At 43.2% G+C, this 12,822-nt stretch overlaps 1 protein-coding gene across 5 annotated transcripts in view; it reads left to right on the top strand.

The window, feature by feature from the left end:
- Positions 1-12,822, top strand: part of LOC146683872 (cyclin-dependent kinase 17-like) — a 49,272-nt gene that overhangs the window by 15,818 nt on the left and 20,632 nt on the right. For 4 of the 5 annotated variants that reach the window (XM_085444707.1, XM_085444710.1, XM_085444712.1 and 1 more), the window contains one exon: positions 9,923-10,056. In XM_085444707.1, the coding sequence (XP_085300833.1) occupies positions 9,923-10,056 (134 nt within the window). Of the gene's footprint in view, positions 1-4,661; positions 5,670-9,922; positions 10,057-12,822 lie in introns of those variants that run through there. The other variant, XM_085444711.1, reaches the window with a different exon arrangement.

Consider the following 12,822-nt stretch of genomic DNA (forward strand, 5'->3'; position numbering starts at 1 on the left):
TTAATGCTGAGGTCATATTTAGCAATACAGATGATCCACTAGGATTCTTGTTGCAGCTGTATAATATATAAACCTTGACCCGCACAAAACATCAGGCCAGAGTAATACTGCCACCCTTTGAAATAGTCACGTACTGAACTCGTGTCAGTTTTGCTTCCTATAGGCGAGGCGTGTGTGTGTGAGTGTGTGTGTACATGCGTGTGTGTGTGTGTGTGTGTGAGTGTAAAACAGTGTTTACCGAAACAACTTTTCTATCCTGGCAACACTTACTATGAGGGTGGAGGGATAAAACTCTAATGACCTTAATCCAACATTTACAAACACGCACATATAACACATGCTCACAGCACTCACATGCAATTACTTTTTCCTTCTCTCTACATTATGTAATGTGGTCTGTGGCTATATAGATCCCAGTAATCTCATTTCCCACTGTGGCAGAACGGCTTATATCAGGAGCAGTAGGGCAGAATGTACCGAAGAAAAGAAAGTCTGGGATGGATGGAAAGAAAAGATGAGGATGATCATGCCGGAGATGGGTTTCGAATGAGATAAAGCTTAACAAACTGTGATTTATGAGAGAATGAGAGGTAGAAATGATAAAAGCGTGAGGAGGAATGGTAGGGTTTTTCACATCAGCTCCTTCAGGAGTCACATCAGACTTGTGTTGTGAATACCCTGCGAGATGGAGATAGACCGCAACGAGACTCCTTGCATTCACTGAGCTTTAGATGAAGGGAACTCGACTTATAACAGCAGCTTATGGTTTGTTGTAATCCTGTGAGCTGGGAATATGATAACTAGACAATGCTTGAATAAAACTAAAACAATCCTAATGAAAAAACAGATACTGCAACATAGGGGAGGGTTGATAATGTACTATTGCATGGTGCCGTACTTGTATAATAATAATGCTGCTTATTTCCCAATTTGAATATACTGATACTATATTTTTAAAGCTTATATGTCGACATTGACGATATTGTTAAGATAACAGTGCTTTTTTAAAATAGAAACAAACCAAATGTTTCATTTCATTATGAGATTCAGGGATATTTTACATATTTAAAAAAAGCTATCAGTGTTTTCTGGTAGAAAAACTATGCATTGGTTTGTTGACCATCTTACCTTCTTGAGCCCACAAGTTGTTGATCTGGCAGTGACTTCATTGTAGGAAATCCACGGGTGCCACTGAGTGTACAGAAGCTCCTAAAAGGACATAGACTTGACTCAGCCTAGAAAGAAGGCTACTCTATTATTTAGGTCTTGATAAGGTATAGTTTAAAATGTTGAGAGGCACTGCGTGTGTCTGTGCGTGTCTGTGTGTGTGTTTCCCACTAGTTGGTCTCGCTGACTCACTGTGTGCCACTCAGCAGTCAGAGCACGTTGCAGCCTTTAATAGAGTGACATGATGATGCAATCTCTTGTTCCTGCGCTAAAGAGATTACCCACCCTTTCACTTTTTCCCTCTGTGTTTGTCCAACTTGCGTTGTATCAGTTTAATTTAATACACTTTTAATTTGTGTAAATGGGCTGTGGGGTTATATGTGTTTGGCCAGGAGTCTGAGTCCAAAAGGTATTGCAGATTTGTGATATCTGTTGTTATCTGGGCCAACACCCACTCCCAGCACACTGTACTTACAGTCAGGAAAGATGAGCAATGCAGTTTCAGTGTTACTTCTCACCACTACCTCATCTTTTTGTCTTCCTCTCTCTGTCACGCTCTCTCTCTGTCTCTCGCTCGCTCTAATTGTAGTTACATGGTTGGGGATTAGCTGGTCCTCCCGTCTGTTTTTACTGCTGTGCTAAAAGCTGCCTGCTTTTCTCAAAACCTGTCTCAGGCTGCTGTTTTTCAGTACTGTCAAAGAAGTCTCCTCTTGTTCCTTTCCCCCCTTTGTATTTTCTCTTTCCCTCTGCACACATCAAAATACTGTATTTAACCTCCAAATAAGACCAGAATGGTGCAAAAGATAAAAGCTGGCACCTTGTTAAGACCACCCTTATCTCCACCCATACCACGAGAGACCGCGTTGTCTGTGCCAGGGATTTAATGTAATGCATTAATGCTGTATTAATTGCTGTAGTCCTCTGCCTCACTGCATACATGCTCAGCCATCCATTTGCTCACTCCCGGATTGGTTTTAGGAAGAACAATGGAGTGGACTCCTTTTATGTAGTCGGTCTCATAAGCTTTTTATGTGTGTTAGGGTGACTTGCTGTTTGAGAATCTTATGGCTGAGCGAAGGAAGATGTTACTAATGAATGCATGTATTTTTCAGAGCTGCATATATGGGGTGGGGGTAGGGTGTGGGGTTGAGATGTAGCCGGCCAGCATAAACAGAGCTGGTAGCTTACAGTAGGCTCTTTGGTCTTAGTAATTGAATAATGAGATTCCTTAGATGAAGATAAAAGGTTTAGAGGTAATTACTGCAGTCTAAATTCTCCCACCCTGCAGCCTTGAGTGCGCGTCTCTATGTATGCCTGTTCCTGAGGGATGTTGTATGCACTTTGATTTTTACTGTGTTATTTGTCTGGAGGCACATCGTAATATTTATGATTTAAAAAGGAGGTGAAAACAATGCAGAAGCTTAAATGTAGTCAAGAAAATGTAGTTTAAGACAAGGTGGACAAATAAAGTGACAGTAACAGAGACCTGGAGGGAAGTAAAAAGCTTTGTGGAGGTGGCTGCAAAGCAAAACAGAAATCTTCCATGTATACAAGCTGCACTTGTGAATCTAATAAGGCGGGGAAACAGTGATGGCTGGAGGGTTGAGAGCTTTTGTTCTTGATGTTTTGAGCAGCTCATCACAGTACATCGATACCTGTCTGTTAATTTTCTGTAGATGACCTTTACTCTGTACTTAATGATCCCAAATAAGTCACTTTGAATAAGGTAACCTATCCAGATTAAAAAATGCTTTCAGAGCGTGTTAAGAATACGGTATCTCAAAGATCACAAGATGTTTACAGAGTCTAAAACAATTACAAAGTTTGTTTAAGTCTTTTTAAGCCCATCATTATTGACATGTAGGGTGTGTGAGGCTCTCCACATGAGTGTGTTTGGTTAACTAAGGCTTAGAAGACAAGCCTATCACTGGCCTTGAGGGAGAGGTAGGGTTTTATTTTGCAGTAGTCAAAAATAGGCTTTTGAAGTGTGATGGCAAAACGATGGCATTTAACACCTTATCATGCTGACATTTTGGATGCAGTCATGTTCTCTAAACACTTTTCTAATGTTAGGTGTCATGGGTGTAAGCAAGGTTTTAGAATGTGGTAGGAACTGGAAGACTAAGTCCTACCAATATCCACTGACTGTTGCCTCTAGCAATAATTTGAATCAGAGACAGCATATACAACTGTTTTTATTCGTAATTGTTAACAGGTCTTGTTCTCTGCTATGAATCCCACCTCCGATGCCCAATATTGTTCCACCGTTTTTTTGCGAACACGTGAGAGGCTGTAGGGTTAGGTTTATGCGCAAAGATGCTGAGCAAATTGTATCCTATACCAATTTAGGACGTATTGGTACTGTGCTCTTCAGAGAGTTAATTATATTTCAAGTATTGGTTGAAATAGGAACATTGTCTCTGGACATTTTTGAGCAATTTTCATTTGAAGTGGTAAATTTCATATCCCAAGTCAGGTCTGATTACGAGCATGCTGCTGTTCAACAAGGTTGTGCAACATGAATTTGTCCCTTGTATGAGAGGTCATTGGGGACTTGTACTATAACAGCATCTTTTGAAAGAGGATATTCAGCAGTAATGACCAGGAGTATGTTGCGTCCCAGCATGCTGTCATGTGCCAGGACAGGACGTGGTGTTTTGGTCAAGAGGACATTCTTGCAACTTAAACAAACTTCAACAAAATGACAATCAGGTTTAAGGAGGAGAGCCAGCATGTATCGCAGAGCTACAAGTGCTACGTAAATGGGATTCTCAGGAATTCATCTAAAAACAGCCTTTGCACTAAACGATTTCTGCGGGGTAGACCTTTTGATCGTACCACATAAATGTAACAAATATCAACCCAATGATCCCTCAGCTTGAAGAAAAAATTACTTAATCAGCTCCTAATGCTTTTAGTTCTGTTTCTTAATATTATTTTGAACTTGCTGTTAGTTTGTATAGATGTAATTGTCTGTTTGCTCTCCAGGTGTGTCTAATAGCCAATAGTCAGCATCATGTGAGTTGTATTTGTAACAGTTACTCTGTGTGCAGTGGGATGTGCAGGAAAGAGCGCGTGCTTGCTGTGTCTTGTGTTTCATGTCAATATAGAAGGGACTGAGGCAGAAAGGGGAGAGCGGAGAGAATGCCATAGGCATCACTCTGAAGCCTAAGGATTTCATTTTTCTACACTAGAGAGCGATAAGCATGAGGAGGGAGGGTGGGGAGCACGAGAAAGAGGTGGTGAACAAGATGGAGTGCAAGAAAGAGGCCGATCAGGCAGAAAATGTCATCGGCTCGTGAATAGAAAAAGAGGATGACTGTACTGATATTCAACACCATCTCTGGACCCAGACAGTGATAGCAAGAAATCGGGAGGGAGAGATAAAGACAGATGGAGGGGGGAGAGAGATGGAGATTTCTATCATGTGAGAGGGAGGGGAGTAATAGCAAGGTGAAGGGAGGGAGCAGGAGCACTGACAACACTGATAGCGGCGCCAGAGGCAAGGAGGGACTGAACAGGAGAGGGAGTGGAAAGAAGGAGAGCAGCACAACAGCCTGAATAGAGTGCTGTGTTGAATAACAGTTGAAGGAGGACAAAGAGAAGAGATCTGCCACAGACGCAGAAAAACATCAGCAAAAAGAAGAAAAATGAACGCAAATGAAGAAGTCACAAAGGACAGAAGCAAAGGGAAGGTCTGGCTGTGTTTTCCTTGCTAGGAGCTGCAAGTTAAGTGCGTTGTGAGTCCTTGCACACAGTCCTTGTTTGCGGGCTTGTGTCCGGACGAAGGCAGATGATGACAGAACACCTGTTATTCTGAGATGGCAGATTGTAACAGTTTCTAGCTTGCACGTGTTGGACCGTCTCTGCAGCATTTTGCATACCTGCACAGTGTTTGACCTTCCTTAGTCAGCACGCAGAGAGCGACTGCAGAGAGGAAAAAGAAAGGAGAGGGAGGAGAGAAGGAACGTCTGCTAAGAAAAACACACAGGAAGAGGGAGAGTGTGTTAAAGTGGAGTAGCAGCCGAGGGAGTTGTTGGATTTTGATTAGTGTGCCTGTGCAGTCTGCACAATTCCTATAATGTCAGACCTGTTCTTTACTGCATGGGGCTCTTCTGGCAGTACAGAGGTAGCCTAAGGATTGGGTTTTTCCCAGGAAGCTTGGATCCTTAATCAGCTACTGCTACTCAAACCTGGGTGCCACCTACACGGTTTGATTGGGCTCCAGGACTTAACTGAAGTGGATTTTTTTAATGAAATGTTTATTTGCATTATTAAATGCACCTTCAAATGTTAGTGCTTTAAACCCACTGGAGCAATGGATATGGCAGACAATCTGCAAGGATGCTCTGCCCGTGTTCCCAGAGTCGGAGACCTTAAAACGGGGGAGGTTAGAACGGGAGAGGGGGTAAGAATGGTGGAGAGAGACACCCCACTGAGGCTGTCACCTTTCCGTATGCTTCGAGTGCTCGACTCATGCCGGCCTCCAGGAAACCGCATCGGTGAGTCTCATCACTGTCATCGTCTTCAAGAAGCTCATCTACATCCTGACTTTATCCACTGATCAGATTGTTGTTACAATATAGAGTTTGGATTTAGGTAGAAGGCACATTTTTGTGGCAAACATCAATACATGCTGTCTGTATACTTTTATTTGACTTTGTAGGACATTAATGTTAGTAGCTCGATCAAGCATGTTCCAGGTTTTTACTTTATACTTAGACACAGATTTATGCAAGTAGAATCTGTTCATCATACATGTTTGAACATCTTTAACCTATTACTGTGAAAATATGATTTGCTTTGCGTGCCTGCTTAACTTGCAACATGTTGGCCCCAAGCAACATGCTTATCTACAGGGATTCTATGAGCTCCTTAGAGAAGTGAAGAGTTCGACAAGTTCTTCTTTTGAATTTTTATTCATTTACTTGTCAGCACAATGACCGCAGTATCTTTGTTCGTGCTGCTCTGGACAAATTCAAAAAGCACAATGTCCTGTGCTTTAAAAGGAGTTTGAGAACTTTTCACCTGAGAGCATGAAAGAGAAGTGAAAGGATTCAGTTCAAAGCCAAAGCCTGTGGTATTATTATTATTATTGGGTAATGTGGATGTGGACGGTGGCTACGAATACCGCCTGTTTCCCCCTTGAGCAATGTACTGAATTCAATGTGTGGCTTTGCCGAGTGAGGGCTTATGTGAAAAAATCCCAATGCTATTCCATGAAGGGCTTTTCAAGTAAGTCTTCCTTTACTTCTTTTGATATTCTTTCCCCTGGATTTTTCTTTATTTTTGACGTGTTGCTATCATGTGCTGGAGATGGATTTTCAACTAAGTAGTATTTGCAGAGCAGAGTGAAGTAAGGACACTCCTAAAAGTAGCCCACTCCCTCCTCTAGACAAACTAGCAGGGAGTCAGCAACCCTAACTAGGCCAGTTTGGCTCCATGTGGGGAGGCAGTGGTAGCTTGTGACATTTACTGTCTGCTCTTAGGCGTCTATGGGAAAGGAAGAGAAAGAAACTGCAGAAGACTGAAAGAAATGTGACTAAGAGGAATGTTTAGGACAGAAAGTGTGAAGAATGTAACATAATGGTGTGATACTGGAATTAGAGCAGGGCGATATGGCCAAAAATATTTATCACGATATATATTTGAAAATTTGCGATAACGATATAACTGACGATATAATTGATGCGAGACAAAATACAACTCCACAACATTACTAGCGCAAAAAGACAACCTTCCATTTATTTTCACGTAAACAAGAAGCTGGTTTTTATGTACATTAAAGCTTTATAAAAATGTAACAGTGCAAATGCAAATTCCTTGCTGAAAGTTTAACCCAAAGGCATTTCCAGTAGAAATGGGCTGACATATCCTGAGCATAACCATGTATAATATCCACTGAAGTTAAAAAGAGGTGCTTTGCAACATTAAACTGCAGTGTGCAGTACGCATTTTTCGGACCATAAGGTGCACGGGATTATAAGGCACATTAAGCGAAACAAAGCAGTCAGATAAATCAAACTTTATTAAACTCATTCTTCTTGCTTCCTCCACTTCTGTACCATTGATTCATTAATGTTGAATTCTCTGGCAGCTGCTCTATTCCCATGTTGTTGCAGTATATTAATGACTAACCTCGTATTGTGGATGGATTATCTCAGTTGTTCTCCTGACTGAAGTTTGGTCCGTTTACAGCATCCTGCCATGCGATTGCATTTGTCTCTAACCATGAGGAACCTTCACGTTAACTTTTATAAGTGGAAAAGTGTTAGTGTTCGTCCTCCAGCTTCACTGTTTATGTTATGCTAACATAGCTGTGTCGCTAGCGATCACGTAGCACATCATTATATACCAGCTAGCCCAACTTCAGTAACCCTACAAACATCACTGCTGTTTAGTTTCCTGTCTTCATTTATGTTGGAAGTGATAGCAGAGCTGTACGTTTGATTTTTTTCAGAAATCTCTCCGTCAGAACATGCTATATCATGCTTAGGTAACTAGCGAAACTAGCGAGCTAACTTCCGCTAGCTTCCTGCTAACTTCTAACTCCGTTAAATGTAATAACTTTTGTTTTCATGGATGCCTGGAAGTTAAACTTTATAGTTACACCTGGTAAAGCAGCAATGCTGATCGTTTTATTAAAGATCAAAGAATTTAGACAGTTTTCAACTCTCAGTGATGCTGCAGTGTTGTTTGACCTGAAGTCAAATATACGGAGTTTGGGACCCAGATTACTCCCAGATTTAAGAGCATCTTAGTCCGACAAATACGACAATAACAACGGCCGCTTGCATGTTCTGCAAAAAAATGTGCTTTGTTGTGTATCTGACGGACAAACACCAAACCAGTTCCACATCACGGAAGTTGCACCATTTTTACAAACCAACAATCGGCCATGTGCGTATGAAAACAAAGGCACTGCGCATGCGCGTTTTACTCCCATTCTATTGCGATATTTCATTTTCCTATCGTTGCCTAACATTATACCGGTATTACCGTGAACGGTATAATATGGCCCAGCCCTAACTGGAATTTTACTTCCCTGGTCAGATCATCCTGTTTCATCTACCCACATCTGCTGTTTACATAAACACACAAGATCGGGACCTCTCAGAAAGTGAGAAAGACATGTGATACTCATGATCAGTGATGCTTACTCATCATGCGTGTGGTTGTGCGTGTATCTGTCAGTAGATATCCCGGATCAGTTTCTCCAGCCTGTGGTGTCACTTACCTTCAGTGTAATGTTTCACCATCTTGGTTGTGAGGGTTAATTCCTGATTCCTGATGCGACAAAAGACATTTTCTTACAAAGGTATATCCATTCCCTGTATCCTTGTGCCTGTCTTTGAGGCTGCGCACTATACATCAGACTTGGAGGCCCACTAGATGCCTACATTTCAGCAATAGCTGTCTAGATATTGTGTCTAGGTCATGCAACAGTATGGCTGTTTGTCTCTGTACCACCACCTCATCACTGTAGGAGGTTAGGTTAACAAGCCTTTAGAACTTTTATAGAACCTGAAAATTAAATTTAAACTCTCGAGAGCAAGAATCACTGTGTAATTGACTTACAGAAGGTATAATTTCACACTATAGGTATCATTCAGCTTTTAGGTTAATGGGAAACTACAGAGTCAGAGGATTATTTTTAACGCTATGCCCTCTTATTAATTTGATAAAGACTGAATAAAGACCAATTTAAACCAGTTTTAGAAGTACTTATCTGTTCTTTTTTCTATGTTTTCCATCTTTTCAAATATTTTTTGGTCCAGAGACCAGCCTGTTTCAAATCCTAGAATAAGCCTCAGATGTTTCACAGCTGACAGACAGCACACTGTAATAAATAGCTTTACCTAACCGGCCCTCAGTTGTTAAATCCCACAACTGAGGTGTTGCAGTCACTCTGGGGACTCATTTTTCTTTCCACTTCATCAGCTCTTCCAACCAAAACCATCCACCCCACTGTCTCCTAATCTTCCCTCGATCTGTCTGTGCTCTGCTGTTGGGAGCTGATGTTTTATGGGTAAACGGTACATGATTGTAAGGTGTGAGCTTGCAACTGCACTCAGCCTACTTCAGTTTCATGAAAAAAGTTATCTTTACCAAAACAAACACCAGGGAGACCCCCCCCCCCCCCACACACACACACACACGTACTGTGTGTGCTGTACATGACCCAGACAAAGAGAGAGCCCTCCACCCTTCCCCCACATTTACTCACAAACTCACACATCACTGAAGTAGACAGTCCTGTCTGCTGCACCGTGACTCATTAATCAGATGGATTCTGGGGCACATGAAGGTGTGTGGTGGTGGGGGGGTTGGCACACAGAGATGGCAGCTCCTATTGCACGCAGGGTAATATTGATCTCGTACTTACTCATCTTACCAATACCATTTTATACACTTGTTTTACACCCCTGTGTGGCTTGATGGTATGATTCATCATTTGGGGGTTGGGGTCCTACTGTGTCATTCACATAATGGGTGAGTGAAATTTAAGACAGATGTTTTGTTTTCTTCTGATCCCATAGAGAGAGTAGTGAAATGAAATAGGGTGTCATTAAACACAATCTAAAAACCTGCGCGTAGGTATTTATGTCAAGGGACACCCCTTTAGCCTAGTGGGTAGGACATGCCGCCCTTGTACCAAAGGCATGTCGCATCTCCTGTCTCTCCCTGTTTTACTTTTTCTAAGACATAAATCCCTGAAAAAAGTCTCAAGTCTTTGCACGTTTGTGTTTCACAGGCATTGTCCATGAAAATGTGAAGATGGGTTCAGATGGGGAGAGTGACCAAGCATCCGGCACGTCCTCTGATGAGGTTCAGAGTCCAGTGAGGGTCCGTATGAGGAACAATCACCATCGGCGCATCTCTAATGAGGTATGATGATCTGGGACACGCCCACACACAAACACACACATACCTTTAGCCCGGGCGTACTGTACTCTTTGATCAAGAGGGAAAATGCACCTGCACTCAACATTATTAATTGAAATTCAATAGTGATGCCAAAGACTGTCTGAAATCATTCACTCCTTCACTATTCACCTCACAATATTAAGTAGATTTTATGTAGGAAACCATACCTTGTGGCTAATTTTAGAACTAAAATGATAAATTGGACAGGCCCAAATATCAGGATTGGCCTGTTGCTGATATACTGGTACTTTTTTTTGGTTGATAAATGACAAGAAAATACATAAAAAGAAATCCCAAGTTAGAAATTAGGCAAAGAAAGAGAATAATTTTCTGTCTGTGCTGTATGTAAAACCTAAACAAATAGAAAGGGGACATTTCTTATTTTTTGTTACTTTACACTTAGACCTTAGAAATAAGACCATTCCTTTGTCTTATTTCCTTGCATGTACACTTCTCAGTGGTAGCTGTCTCTCAGTTAGTATACACTATACACAGTGTATTATATGATAGACTGTATAAAGTGAATAGTGAACACGTGGCATTTATGTGGTACATTTAAAGGGATCTCTTATTCACCTTTTCAACCCCATATTTTTAACCTTCTTTACTTTTATTTATATATATATATATATTTATATACAACCCCCAGCATGCCCCTGCGGGCGGTTTATCCTTCAAGCTTGGGTCCTCTACCAGAGGCCTGGAAGCTCGAGGGTCCTGCGCAGTATCTTAGCTGTTCCCAGGACTGCGCTCTTCTGGACAGAGATCTCCGATGTTATTCCCGGGATCTGCTGGAGCCACTCGCCTAGTTTGGGAGTCACCGCACCTAGTGCTCCGATTACCACGGGGACCACTGTTACCTTCACCCACCACATCTTCTCGAGCTCTTCTCTGAGCCCTTGGTATTTCTCCAGCTTCTCGTGTTCCTCCTTCCTGATATTGCTGTCATTCGGAACTGCTACATCGATCACTACGGCCGTCTCCTTCTGTTTGTCTACCACCACTATGTCCTGTTGGTTAGCCACCACCATTTTGTCCGTCTGTATCTGGAAGTCCCACAGGATCTTAGCTCGGTCATTCTCCACCACCCTTGGGGGCATCTCCCATTTTGACCTCGGGACTTCCAGGTTATACTCGGCACAGATGTTCCTGTACACTATGCCGGCCACTTGGTTATGGCGTTCCATGTATGCCTTGCCTGCTAGCATCTTGCACCCTGCTGTTATGTGCCGGATTGTCTCTGGGGCATCTTTACACAGCCTGCACCTAGGGTCTTGCCTGGTGTGATAGACCCCAGCCTCTATGGATCTTGTACTCAGAGCTTGTTCTTGTGCTGCCATGATTAGTGCCTCTGTGCTGTCTTTCAGTCCAGCTTTGTCCAGCCACTGGTAGGATTTCTGGATATCAGCCACCTCCTCTATCTGCCGGTGGTACATACTGTGCAGGGCCCTGTCCTTCCACGATGGTTCCTCGTCTCCCTCCTCTTTCTTGGGTTTCTGCTGCCTGAGGTATTCACTGAGCACTCGGTCAGTTGGGGCCATCTTCCCAATGTATTCGTGGATGTTCATGTCTCATCCTGGACTGTGGTGCTGACACTCACCAGTCCCTGGCCCCCTTCCTTCTGCTTAGCGTACAGCCTCAGGGTGCTGGACTTGGGGTGAAACCCTCCATGCATGGTAAGGAGCTTTCTTGTCTTTATGTCAGTGGCTTCTATCTCCTCCTTTGGCCAGCCTATTACCCCAGCAGGGTACCTGATCACGGGCAGGGCGTAGGTGTTGATGGCCCGGATCTTGTTCTTACCATTCAGCTGACTCCTCAGGACTTGCCTGACCCTCTGCAGGTACTTGGTGGTTGCAGCCTTTCTAGTGGCCTCTTCATGGTTCCCATTTGCCTGCGGGATCCCCAGGTACTTGTAACTGTCCTCTATGTCTGCAATGTTGCCTTCTGGTAGTTCAATCCCCTCAGTTCTGACTACCTTCCCTCTCTTTGTTACCATCCGACTACACTTCTCCAGTCCGAACGACATTCCAATGTCATTGCTGTATAGCCTGGTAGTGTGGATCAGTGAATCGATGTCTCGTTCACTCTTGGCATACAGCTTGATGTCATCCATGTACAGGAGGTGGCTGACAACTGCTCCATTCCGTAGTCGGTATCCGTAGCCAGTCTTGTTAATGATCTCACCGAGGGGGTTCAGGCCTATGCAGAACAGCAGTGGGGACAGAGCATCTCCTTGGTAGATCCCGCACTTGATGGTGACTTGTGCTATGGGCTTGGAGTTGGCCTCTAGTGTTGTACACCACATCCCCATTGAGTTCCTGATGAAGGCTCTTAGGGTCCTGTTGATCTTGTACAATTCTAAGCATTCCAGTATCCAGCTGTGGGGCACTGAGTCATAGGCCTTCTTGTAATCAATCCAGGCAGTGCACAGGTTGGTCAGTCTGGTCTTGCAGTCTCGGCTGACTGTTCTGTCTACCAGTAGCTGGTGTTTTGTGCCTCTGGTATTCTTGCCAATCCCTTTCTTTGCCCCACTCATGTATTGACCCATGTGCCTGTTCATCTTAACCGATATGATGCCTGACAGGAGCTTCCATGTAGTACTGAGGCAGGTTATTGGTCGGTAGTTAGATGGGACCGGTCCCTTCTTGGGGTCCTTGGGGATCAGGACCGTTCGACCTTCGGTTAGCCATTCCGGGTGTCTCTCGTTAACTAGCAGCTGGTTCATTT

The sequence above is a fragment of the Copadichromis virginalis genome, linkage group LG20 (genome assembly GCF_057382275.1).
Source record: "Copadichromis virginalis isolate Kocher_CV1m ecotype Utaka linkage group LG20, C_Virginalis_male_GT1.1, whole genome shotgun sequence".
NCBI lineage: Eukaryota > Metazoa > Chordata > Actinopteri > Cichliformes > Cichlidae > Copadichromis > Copadichromis virginalis.